General features: G+C 33.6%; 1 protein-coding gene across 2 annotated transcripts; it reads right to left on the bottom strand.

Annotated features, from left to right (window-relative positions):
• Nucleotides 1-584: 584 nt before the first annotated feature.
• Nucleotides 585-11,883, bottom strand: LOC130449284 (zinc finger protein 888-like). 2 transcript variants are annotated; one of them, XM_056787004.1, is made up of 3 exons: nt 11,838-11,871; nt 11,371-11,775; nt 585-6,121 (listed from the first exon to the last, which is right to left on the bottom strand). In XM_056787004.1, the coding sequence occupies exons 2-3, from the start codon at nt 11,762-11,764 to the stop codon at nt 4,614-4,616; spliced, it is 1,902 nt and encodes a 633-aa protein (XP_056642982.1). In that variant the 5' UTR covers nt 11,765-11,775; nt 11,838-11,871; the 3' UTR covers nt 585-4,613. The 2 variants fall into 2 exon arrangements, with proteins under 2 accessions (XP_056642982.1, XP_056642981.1); XM_056787003.1 differs by having other exon boundaries at nt 11,371-11,883.
• Nucleotides 11,884-12,035: the final 152 nt, after the last annotated feature.

Here is a 12,035-nt window from a genome sequence, read left to right as displayed (position 1 = left end):
GTATCCCAAAATGGATCTGAAAAACGTTACAACTGAACAGAAGGAAAATCAAAAGATTTATCTTGTGGAGATGATTGCAAAAACAAATCATTCAAAAGACCAGATAGTCATTAATTAAACAAAGAATCACTAGAGGTAGAAAATGAACGCTCCGACTACTCGAGTCGTATCACACTGATGTCGTCATTCAAATGAGCCACCCCAATAAACTCGGTTAACACCCAAATCCGTAGACACCATCAATACCGATCTTGAAAACATTCTGAATTGGGGGTAGAAGAAATTGGGTTTAATGCAGCAAAGACCCAGGTTGAATTGATTTTCTATCGAAAGAGACCTAAAGTCAAGATAAATCATAAAGAAAAACATATAAAAAGGTATAAAAAGAGAAAATTTAAAGAAAATAAATGATAAATTTACCTAAACAGAAAGTTTAGTTATTTTGTGAATATCAACAACCACATTTCGATTTTTTTCAGCAGCGCAACGTCTTACGAACCTACTGTATATAATATTCTCAACTTCCAACACTCATAAATTTTCAATCGGATCAACTGAGGGATAAAAAACTAAAACTACGTATAATATTTAAAGAAATATTTATTTATAATATCTGTTATTTTTTATATTGCACAAAAAAAAATAATGAACACACAATGAAACTGATCCAATCTGTTCGAGATTACACAAAACGAACGTAGTGTTGAAGCGGTTTAATTATACAATTAGAAAGCAAATACGTCATTATTAACGTGCATATATTTTTTTAATATATGACCTTTATACAGAGCATTCCAATGTGGTTTTCAACCTCACACAAATCCCAAGTAAAAATGTGTAAAAATCATATAAAGTAGCTAATAATTTACCTCTTATAACTCTTGATACTGTTAACGTCATTTTGATAAACAGCACCATCAATGTTAACTGGTATGGAGCTGACAGTATTAACATCACTTCTTAACATAATGCGCCCACTGGAAGCAGCGACAAAGAAAATATTTGGAGATAAGTTTTACTCTAGGAGCAAGGTCATTCAATTGATGCAATGCATGATATCATTAATGAAAGAGCTAATTATTGAAAATACTTTAACTAGAAAGGTTCATAAATGCACTCTTACCGAGATGGGTGCTATCGAACATCATAAGACATTGCAAGATTCAAAAACCTTCATTTTGAAGATCTGCTGGCCTAGCTCTGACAATTCAGTTATCAGATTATAATCTATGGTGTAATCATCATAAATTAGTCCAGAAGAATTGGTTAGGTTGAGATGAGTTACCGCTTTATTTGAAAGCAGTGAATAGATTTAACGAAAACCCAAGATTACAAAGTACGTCTAGAGTTCCAAAAAGGGGAATCCACCGATTGGCTTCAAATATTTCCTATATCACAGATGATGGAACCTAAAAATATTTTTTTCGGCTCGCAGGAAGAGGGTGAAAAAAATTATTTATTTGGAAATCGTTAAATACTTATACTTCTACTGCAACCTTCTCGTGCTTGAATTCCCCACCCATATTTACCTAAATAGTTAACGAATTTCAGAAGAAAAAAAATTGTTTTCATCCCATTTCCTTGCGAGACGTCAAAAATTCTTTGAAATACACTTATTTTATTTTCCAAAGTTATACATTTTAATCTAACCTAACTTTGTTCCATCCGAAAGACTTCTCTTAAAATCCGCACTGGTTCTAACTCAGCAGAGAATTAGAATGCAAGTAGAGTGAATAAAATTTTATTTATGCAAACGTCTAGATAAAACATATCGGGAATTATAAATAAGAGTAGTGGCGGCGCTAGCTAGCGCGGTGGTTCTATTACGAGGGGCACTCACCCGGAAAATTTAGGTATTAACTAAAATTATGCATTTTAGACCCCTCTAGAGTACTTTTTGTCAGTGTTATATCTCATTTCCATATCGCTATTTGATTTTTCAAAGCGTAGCTGTAGTTATAATTTATTCATTTTACCTTACTCATCTAATTTGTTTTCTACTTATTGTATTGGAAGATTGTTAATTTTTTTTATATCCTTGACTACATCGTGAATGACTCATTACGTTAGGCTGTGAAGACACCTCAATTTAAATACGAGAATGGTCCCAGAAGTACCTGGCCTGACCTAGAGATGGCGGTAGTTGCTTGAAAAATACCACTGTAGTAGAAAGTACACAATATATACAGTATATATTTCAAGTGAAGATGCCATATTTGTTTGGCAACCATCAATTGTGAACGTTTTCAGTGAATTTGTAAACATGGTAAAAATTGGTCATCGTTATGTGATACAATACTTTTATTTGAAAGGTCTTAGTATAACAAATATGAAGCCTGGACTAGATTCTACTCTAGGCGAGACGTTTCCTTCTTTATCAACAGTAAAATATTGAGTAGCAGAGTTTAAAGGGGGCCGTACGACCTGCGAAGACCAGCATCGCAGTGGTGGACCAAATGAGGTAACGACCCAGAAATGTTGAATAAAATCCTCAAAGCGGTACTGGATGATCGTCGACTGAAAGTGCGCGAGATAGCAGACATAGTACACCGCATATTAACTGAAAATTTGACATGAGAAAGCTGTGCGCAAGATGGGTGCCGCGTTTGATCGCAATGAAACAAAAACAGCGCCCTGAAGATGTTTCCATCGAGTGTTTGGTAATGTTTCATAGAAATAAAGCCAAATTCTTGAGCCGTTTCATAACCATGGATCCATTACTTCACACCCGAAACAAAAGAACAATCAAAACAATGAACTGAAAAGGGAGAATTGCTCGGTTTTTCGGGATGCGCGTTGAATAATTTTCATTTACTATCTTGAAAAAGGAAAAATTATCAACGGCGAATATTATGCGAACTTATTGCAACGTTTGAGCGAGGAAATCAAGCAATAACCGACGCATTTGGCTAAGAAGAAAGTCTCATTTTATCAAGACAATACACCAGTTATTGCAATGGCCAAAATGAACGAATTAAAGTTTGGATTGCTACCTCATCCACCCTATTCGCCAGATTTAGCCCCTTCGCTTTATTTTCTGTTCCTAGACTTGAAAAAAATGGCTCGGTGGTCAAATATTTTCCAACAATGAAGAGTTGATGTCGGCAGTTAATGGCTATTTTGGGTATAGAACTTATTGAACATTGCTGGGGAAAATGTGTGGAGCTAAAAAGAGATTACGTTGAAAAATAAATATATTTTTCACAATTCACAATTTCACTGTCTGACGTTCGTTTCGATAAACTGTTTACCTTTAGTCTCTGAAGACGATAACTTGGTTATCGAAACGCGCGTCCGTGTAGTGTTAATGTAAACAGTGTGTTCAGTATGAATATCACCAAAAATACTGGAGTGTAATAGTCACCTTTCATTAAAACGCTCTATATATACTCGTGGTCAAAAATTACGCGGCACCCCGATTTTTTATGAGTAAAAAAATAAAAATAAAAACATTGCAATAAAACCAATACTTCTTGTGGTATGTTCTCACATTCTCCTAATGCTCAAGCTCATTTAAATTTTGAAGAAATGGATTTCGACGACGAATGCGGCGGTTTTAAAATGTCCCAGACATGCTTGATAGGATTCATATCTGGACTTCTTGGTGGCCAGTCCAGGGTATGAATTCCTACTTCGTTTAGGTAATTCAGAACATCTGCCGCAACGTGTGGTCTAGCATTATGATGCATTAAGCGAAAATTATCACCAATAAATGGCCAATACGGAACGACGTGAGTTTCAAGAATGTCAGTTATCTAGGAAAAGACACTAATTCTGTGCGGGCATCAAAACAAATTCCTCCCCAAAACTTGATATATCCTCCTTGGAACGGCTCCCTGGGAATGATACAAGACTTCACAAATCTTTCTCCTCGTCGTCTTCGAATTTGATTAAGTCTATCTGGACCTCTTAGACTGATTCTTGTCTCATCAGTAAATAAAATTTGGCATCAATTTTATAAATTCCAATCTAAATGTTGCCTTGCAAATCTTAGTCTACCGTCTGGTTAGCAAAGGTGTCTGGAGAGCTCTTCTGTTGTGTAGACCAGCATTCTGAAGATGTCGTCTTATTGATCTATTAGTAATATTTACATTTCGGACTTCTCCTAAAAGGCTGTTGAGCTCTACACTTGTCATTGATCGATTTCTTAAAGAATTTAACTGCAAAAAACGGTCATCCCGAGTAGTTAAAACTGAAGGACCTCCTAGAATGTGAACCGGTCTCTCGAAATCTTTGCATCCATCTGCCAATGGTTGTGTGGTGTACGCCAACAGATTTGCCACTTCACGATAACTTTGTTCCTGTCCAACTAACTCAGCTTCGCGTTCACTTAACTGTTAATTTTGATTGTTTAACTATTTTTATGCTTTTTATAATAACTATGCACTAGAATTTGAGTTTTTAATAATATAATATAATTAAATCAAATTGTCATTTTAAATATAATTCTGAACCTTGCCGTGGCAGTCGACGTGTTAAGATACTTTAACTTTTTGTGATAGAAAATTATTTTTTTTCTCTTTTAGGTTTTGATATTGAAATAAAGGGTGGTGGGTTATTTATGTCCACGAGTTTATATTTTTTTTTTAGAAATTCAGTATTTGATAAGAAAATCAACAGAGATCGAAGTATCCACTATATTCTACTTTATCTTCTTTAATTTCTAACGCTTGGTAAATAATATCGAACTCGTCTTTGAAATCTTCTTCTTTGACAATTATATTCGAATCTGAAATATCTTTATAATCGTTGAAATCTGAAATAACCGATTGATGATATTGTTTCCAATGCGTCGTAAAATCGCCTTCATCGAAAAAATTCCAATGACATATTTCGCATTGTTTGAAATAATCCAATAGATCGTTACCTTGTTCGGAAAGAAGGTGATTAACTAAACCGTCTTTATCGGCGTATTCTCTAGTACATATCACGCAAGCGAACGGATTTTTCGCGCCGATGTGCGTCTCCCGTATATGTTTTATCAAATTTTCCAAACTGCAAATGTCGATCGAACAAATTTTACAACACGCCTTTCGACTACCCTCCGCCAGATGGTTCTTCAGATCGGATTCCGTGGTAAAAAACATCGAACAATAGTTGCAGGTGAAGGATTTTTTCGTACCGCCTTCCTTCATATCCGAATGTTTGTTTTCTATGTGATCGGCGAGGTAATCGGTATGGAAAGTGGCAGTACAAAAAGGGCAATTTATATTTGTGTGTTTGTCGGTGTGTTTTTCGATATGTTGACATAGTTGACTGTATTCTTTGAATAATAGTAAACAAATACCGCACTGGAACGGTTTTTCGTGTATTTCGGTATGTTTGGAGAGCTCGTCGTCATTTGTATAATTTTCCAAACAGTAAGTGCAGCATATACCGGGCGGTATGCCTTGCGCGTGCATTTTCAAATGATTCTGATGTTGTTTCTTCTGTATAAACCACGTAGGGCAAATTTCGCATTGCAATCGATTTTTAATATAAAAATGATTTTTGCAATGTTCGAAAATGTCTCTGGTTTTGTTGAACGTCTTGTTACACAATTTACATTGCAGCTTCGCTTTTTCTTGGTGCGTTATCCAATGGTTTACGAAACTTGTGGATTTATTGAATTTTTGTACGCACGCGGTACATTTGAAAAATAAATTACGAGTTTGCGAGTGTGTCAATAGATGTCGGTTACGATTCGATTTACTTTTGAAAGGTTTGGAACAAATTTCGCAGTAAAACTGTGGGCCGAAGTGGATAAGTTTGTGTTGAGTGAGGGAGGATTTTCTGCTGAAAGATTTAGAGCATATATCACAGTTAAATAAGATCGGATGGGTTTTTAAATGGTTTTGAAGACGATCTTCGGTATCGAAACGTTCCCCGCATATATCACAATCGAATTCGAACGTTGGTTTTATTGTCTCGGTTTTAATCGATATACTATCGTCTGGCATCGATTTGTTCACGTATTCGACCGTCGGCCATTTTGTTCTCTTCTTTTTCACGGCGTGGATAAAATTGTGTATCAAATAATGTTTTTGTTGGATAAATATTCGACCACAAAACGAACATACTATTGATCTATTGAGGAAATGTAGACCGAGGTGTTTTTTTCTTGAATTCGACCTTGCGAAATCTAAAAATAAAGTAAAAGTTGCAGATGCGGCAGTTATAATGTCGACTAAATGTACACTCTAAAATTTTTGCCCACCTCATAATACAATCATTACATTTCGGGTCGGAACTGGAAAAAATGTTTCAGACAAAAGTTTTGCGAAATCTTATACTATATAAGACTGTCATTTAACTTTTTTCCCTAGCTCGCATAATTTTCCCGGAAAATCGGAAAAACTGATTTTTATAAAATTTCCACGCCCCTAGCGGTGGAAATATGCGTTATTAAGAAAAAAGTTTCCGACAAAAGTTGTGGGGAATTTTGTGTACTACAACTTTGTCATGTTCTATTTCCCCCTGAAAAGCATAGTTTTCCAGAAAATGCAACAAATAAGTTTTGAAATCTTTTGCACGCCCTCTAGCGACTCAACTACGCAACGTAACGCAAAATGTTCAATGTCAAAGTTGGAATAAATTTAATTATCTACAACTCGTCTGGGTTAAGTTTTTCGCTGGGACGCATAGTTTTCTCGCAAAATAGGGAATTGACTGATCTCGTTGCTGTGGGGAAAATGAGTGGACTATAAGCTCTTAAATGCCAATTTTATAGGAAACCCAAAACAAAAAGATTGTAAATGAAATGTTTTCTGGATCAATTAATTCGTTACTTGGGCGTACCAAATTCGGTGCACGTACAGTTTGAAGATATCTTTACTGATTAGTAAAATGTGATATATGAAGGTTATGAAAAATGTGACGTTTCCTAATGTCGAGGGTAACTTAAAAGTGTCACATTTGATAGCGGAATTAGATGAAACTAATTACGTAATTAGTTATCTGAGTTGTTAATTATTAGATTTGTTACATGGTTTATTTAATAATTTGTTCTCATTGTTAGTAATATTAGCTTTACGTTTAGGTAACGCCATCTAGCAGCAATAATAAGATTATTATGAGAACAGTTTAAATTACTGCAGGTAGCAAGCTCATGCTAGCTCGGGTGACAGGAAGACAAATCACTGTGCACCATCGGCTTAAAGGTAAAATGGTATGCGCTGTAGACGCCCTCGAAACTCTCGCGCTATACCCTCCGCCGTGGTTGACATTCAGGCGTCAGTCGGCGATGTGCTCCCGCCAAGTGTAAATTGCGAATGTGTGATTCGTTTTCTACAGGCTGAAGACAATATCCATCGGATAATGAGTCGTGTATATGGGAAAAACTTCATAAGTGATGGTGTTGTGCGTGAATGGTGTCGAATGTTTAAAGATTGCCGTAATGATGTGCTTGATGAAGGGGGCCAAGGACGCAAATCTGTCGTTTCAGGTGACCTGGTTCAACGAGTTGACAGAATGGTTAAAGAAAACCGCAGATTCACCGTTACTGCTTTGTCTACAGTATTTCCAGAAGTTTCAAGGTCTGTTCATTGGCGGCAACTTTCTTTGAAGAGGGCATTGAAAAGCTTGTCCACAGATATGACAAATGTCTCAATCTCCTCGGCGATTATGTCGAAAAGTAACTGTAAGTGTACCAATCTTTTGGTAATGAAATTATTGTTTTATATGGACTTGTTTTTTATTTGTAGCCTATCGGATGTTGAAAAAAAACGGCCCTCGTATGCACTCATGCTATCTAATGCATTATTTTTTACTCTTAAAATAAATTTCGTTTAACGAAATAATTCGATACAAGAAAACTTTGTTGCCGTTCTTCATGAATTAAATTTATATCTGCTGCAAGACGTTCCACCTGGGTGCGATTGGCGCAGTTCGTAGATGAAGTATAAATGATTCCACCGTAAAAATATTTGGCAAAATTGACAATTGGACTTCAAGCACTCTTGACCATTCTCAAACATGTATTATGTGAACTAATTGCATCCTTACAAAAAATTCCCTCATCAGATGAGCTCAAACTTACAGTTAGGAGCAACGCTACAGGACTGCTTACTAAATTCCTAGACATTGAGATAATAGTTATTGAAATGTATTTTCTGCAGATATTCAAAGTAAATACACCGTTATTAGACTATCTCCAGACGAAAAACCTTAACTTTACTTAAACCTGGAGACTAGGGCTGGGCAATTATCAAAAAATATAATCGATTATCGATTATATAAAATAATCGATCAATCGAAAATAAACGATCAATCAAAAATAATCGTTAAATCGGAAATAGTCGATTAATCGGAAATAAAGCTTTAAAAGAACTTTTTAACGACATCAAGATTATCTTGATACCTTGATAACTGTACTTTCGGTGTCTTAAAAAGAAACTATTCTAAATTCAATTAAACTGTACCAAAACCATTATGCATTTTTGAGAATGAAAATAGGCAAGAAACATTGTATTTTATAAAACCAAATTTTCACAGCATGTTGTCCACATCCATTAATCGATATTTTTCGATTATTTGATTATTTTCGATTAATCGATCAGCCGATTATTTTTCGATTAATCGATTATTTTGCCCACCCCTACTGGAGACTAATAGAGTTAGCAATAGTAAGAATGAAATATCTTCATGATAGGTTTAATGAAACACTAGGAGCAGCAAAGACGTTCGTTAATAAATTTTATGAAAAGGTTGAAGCGTCCTCAAAATTCGAGGATCTAAAAGATTAGTTGATTGAACCTAATTTCAAAATCAAAAAAACAATCAAAGAAAAGAAAATGGCCGGAGAAAAATGTTACTATGAAAGAGTTTCATCATCACCTGATGATGCTTTTAGTATAAATGTTTTTAATTGGTTTTTGCCTGTTTTACCAAGCATAAATTGCTGTATTGGGACTTGGCTGTCTTCGACCCTAGAATATTTGATAAAATGAAGGCAAAATTGCCAGAAAATGCCTTGGACTAATTAGTGCGTTGATTGCATCTGTTGACAAAGACAAGCTCAAAGAAGAAATCATATTGTTTATGAATGTTTGGCCCAATACAAGTAGTAAGTCCGAATAGGCAAGAAAAATGTGATTATGGATAACGTTTTATAGCTAATTGAAGATGAAGATAAAAAAACCGTAAGTAAGGATGTTGAAGACTTCTCCTGTATGAAATGTTCATTTGAAGCGATAGTGGATTATAATACTATCTTTAATATACAAAGTGTACAAATATTAACTAATGATTCCACTGAAACAGGCTACTTGAGAACGTGTTTTTTCAAAGTTAAAAGTTAATATGGACCAGATTGAGAGCAGCAATGACTGATGATAATTTAGAAGCATTCGTCCTTACGAAACACGGAGAGAGACATATTAATTAACATTGACTCAAGTTTGGTTATTCGAAACTGTCTGAATCAAGTTTTGGAATGAGAAGACTCGTCTAAATGACAAGATTATTTAGTTAAATTGAGGTTTTACGATTGTGGCCTGCTTTTATAATTGTCTTATTTAAGATTTTTTATAAATTTAACAATTTAGTAGTTTTTTATATTTATTTAAACAGTATTAATAGTTTTCCTTTTATGTTCATTAAGTTGAGTTATAAATTAGTTAAAAATGTTGTTTTACTGGTAAAATGTTTAGAATAATTTGTCGGAAATATATTATTTAGCGTTTAAATTCTTGAAAAAGTGTAGAGTCAGGTTTAGAATTACATTTTACACACTTACTTCCCGGCATATTTTGGCTTTTTTTGGAGGTCTTTGTAAGTGTTAAATATGAATAAATAGTAAAATATCATTGTCTATAGTTATTTCACATCCCACACTCTTCCTATGGTAAAAAAAACCAGACACGATGTTTACCATACACCAAAAGCTTTAAAAAACGGACTTTGGGTTTTGAGTTCTAAAATTTTTGTTCTAAAACTTTTTATGTTAGTATTAGCCAAAAACTAGTAGTAATCTGCAAATGCGAGGTTTTTCAAGTTCTCATTTTTTAATTTTCATTAACGTTTATGCGTGGATATAAGGGACTCAAAACTGGAAATGAAGAACAACCAATAAGCCTACTTTCTATTTCTTTATGAGCAAACAACACACGGTGCTTGACTGTATGGCTAGCGCCCCAGTCAATCCTGTCCAACGCCCTTTGGACGTACCCAGCACGGACTTGATAGGTAGACCAATGTGAGAACTTCCCATCCAAAATAAATTTTCAATTTCTATTTGAGCGAACCATTCTAATAGACGTTTAAAGAAAATTTCTCACCATTTACACGTCTTAAGATATCTGAGGGCATGCAGTTTCCACTATTTAATGTTAATTGAATTTACTTTTAAGACACCTACACAATATCTAAAATATAGTAAACACTGCCCCCTAGCATTCATGTTGCTAATTAAATTGCTTAGAATTTATATATTTATGTAATTGCTGGACAAAAGCTCTTTGAAACAACATCAAGTTTATAAAAATCGGCTAAGCAGAACCGGACTTACAGGCATTTTTTCATAACAAGGTCCCACTCTACCCTACCTCTTATCTGAAGAATTAAAGTACAAAATATAAAAAGAAAAATGCGCAGATTTGTTGAAGAATTCCATTATTGTATGTAAAGTGCCACTTAATTTGGTAAATTTTAAAAAACATTGTTTTTTTAATTTCATATTTTCATACACACCCCCCTTAGTGATGGAATTAATTTTCGAAAAATATTTTTTAGTGTGGGCAGTCGTTCTTGTTGTTGACTAAAATTTACTTTCAAATATGCTATGATACAGAATATTTTGATTAAATCTATCTTGAGGTGGGTGTATGTACTGCTCCCTATCTGTTAATGCTGTGTAGAAAATTTAAGGAATTTCGCATTATATATATATATATATATATATATATATATATATATATATATATATATATATATATATATATATATATATAAACAAAGTGAAATTGCGGAACTGTGAGGCAAAATATCAATAAAAACTTTTATTATTTAAAATATGACAAAACATAATATTAAGTACTTTCTCTCATCACTTCTCTCATTTTTCCTTTAAAGGAAAATCAAATGGGCTTCAAATAAATAAATTTTTTATTTAATTTACATAATATGAAATTAGAAAAAATCCAATTTTGCACATTTTTTATAGTGTCACATTGTTTTAATTCAAAAATCATCTGTTTACACTATACCTCACACTTAATAAAACTGCAAAATAATGTATAAAATAAAAAATAAGAACTCTAGTTAAAAGGAAAAGTTTATATTTCCAATTTGGGTATTTAGTTTTAGAGACTGAGTAAGAACACTTTTATATTTATGATTTTCGATTTTTAAAAATGAATAATGTGAGGAAATATAAAGTAAAATCACACTTACTTTTTCCACATATGGGACAAGGATAATGTTTTTTGTTTTTAATTCCATTTTTCGTAGTTTCCATTTCCACAATTTGTGCTAAGTTGTTACTACAAGGAGAAATCGAATTGTCAGCTTCTGTTAAAAGCGAATTTTCACATACTTTTGGGTCTACATCTTTTTTCGGATAATTGGTAGATTGTATATGAAAAAAATTATTCTCAATGCCATTAACAGGAGATGTTCCGAAAATTGGATTAGATTCTTCATATTTTGTTTTATTTATTATTTCGACCGGTGTCCACTTTTTAGATTCCCGATTAATACATTCTTCTAATGAAATGGGAAATTTATTTTCTATTATTTCAATCGTCCCTGAACAAGAATTCTCTGTATTTTCTGTTTTCGCTTCCATACTTCAAGCATCTAATTCAATAATAAACATAATAAATAAATATAAACATCAACAATATAAAATGAGATATTACAAAAAATGACTGGCGTTGTCACGTTCATTCTTTTGCTCTTTGATCTAGAAGAGCTGCGCATGCGATTAACCCTAATAATAAACCCAAAAATTATCATTGTTAGTCACAAATTATTTAAGTTACGTGAAAATACTGTACTGTTTTTGAAGCAACAGTTTTCGAAAAAAAAATATATTATGCTTATTTTCAGCTAATTTT

This window comes from Diorhabda sublineata, chromosome 10 (assembly GCF_026230105.1).
Source record: "Diorhabda sublineata isolate icDioSubl1.1 chromosome 10, icDioSubl1.1, whole genome shotgun sequence".
Classification (NCBI taxonomy): Eukaryota; Metazoa; Arthropoda; class Insecta; order Coleoptera; family Chrysomelidae; genus Diorhabda; species Diorhabda sublineata.
Note: the sequence above shows the minus strand (reverse complement) of the source record. Positions and strands in the feature narration are given on the sequence as shown.

Bases quoted from the DNA above. Each gene is read 5' to 3' on its own strand.
- LOC130449284 (XM_056787003.1), bottom strand. From the start codon at position 11,764: ATGGAAGCGAAAACAGAAAATACAGAGAATTCTTGTTCAGGGACGATT. The intron at 6,122-11,370 runs GTAAGTGTGATT...CTTTATTTTTAG, and splicing joins TTGTCCCATATGTGGAAAAA to ATTTCGCAAGGTCGAATTCA.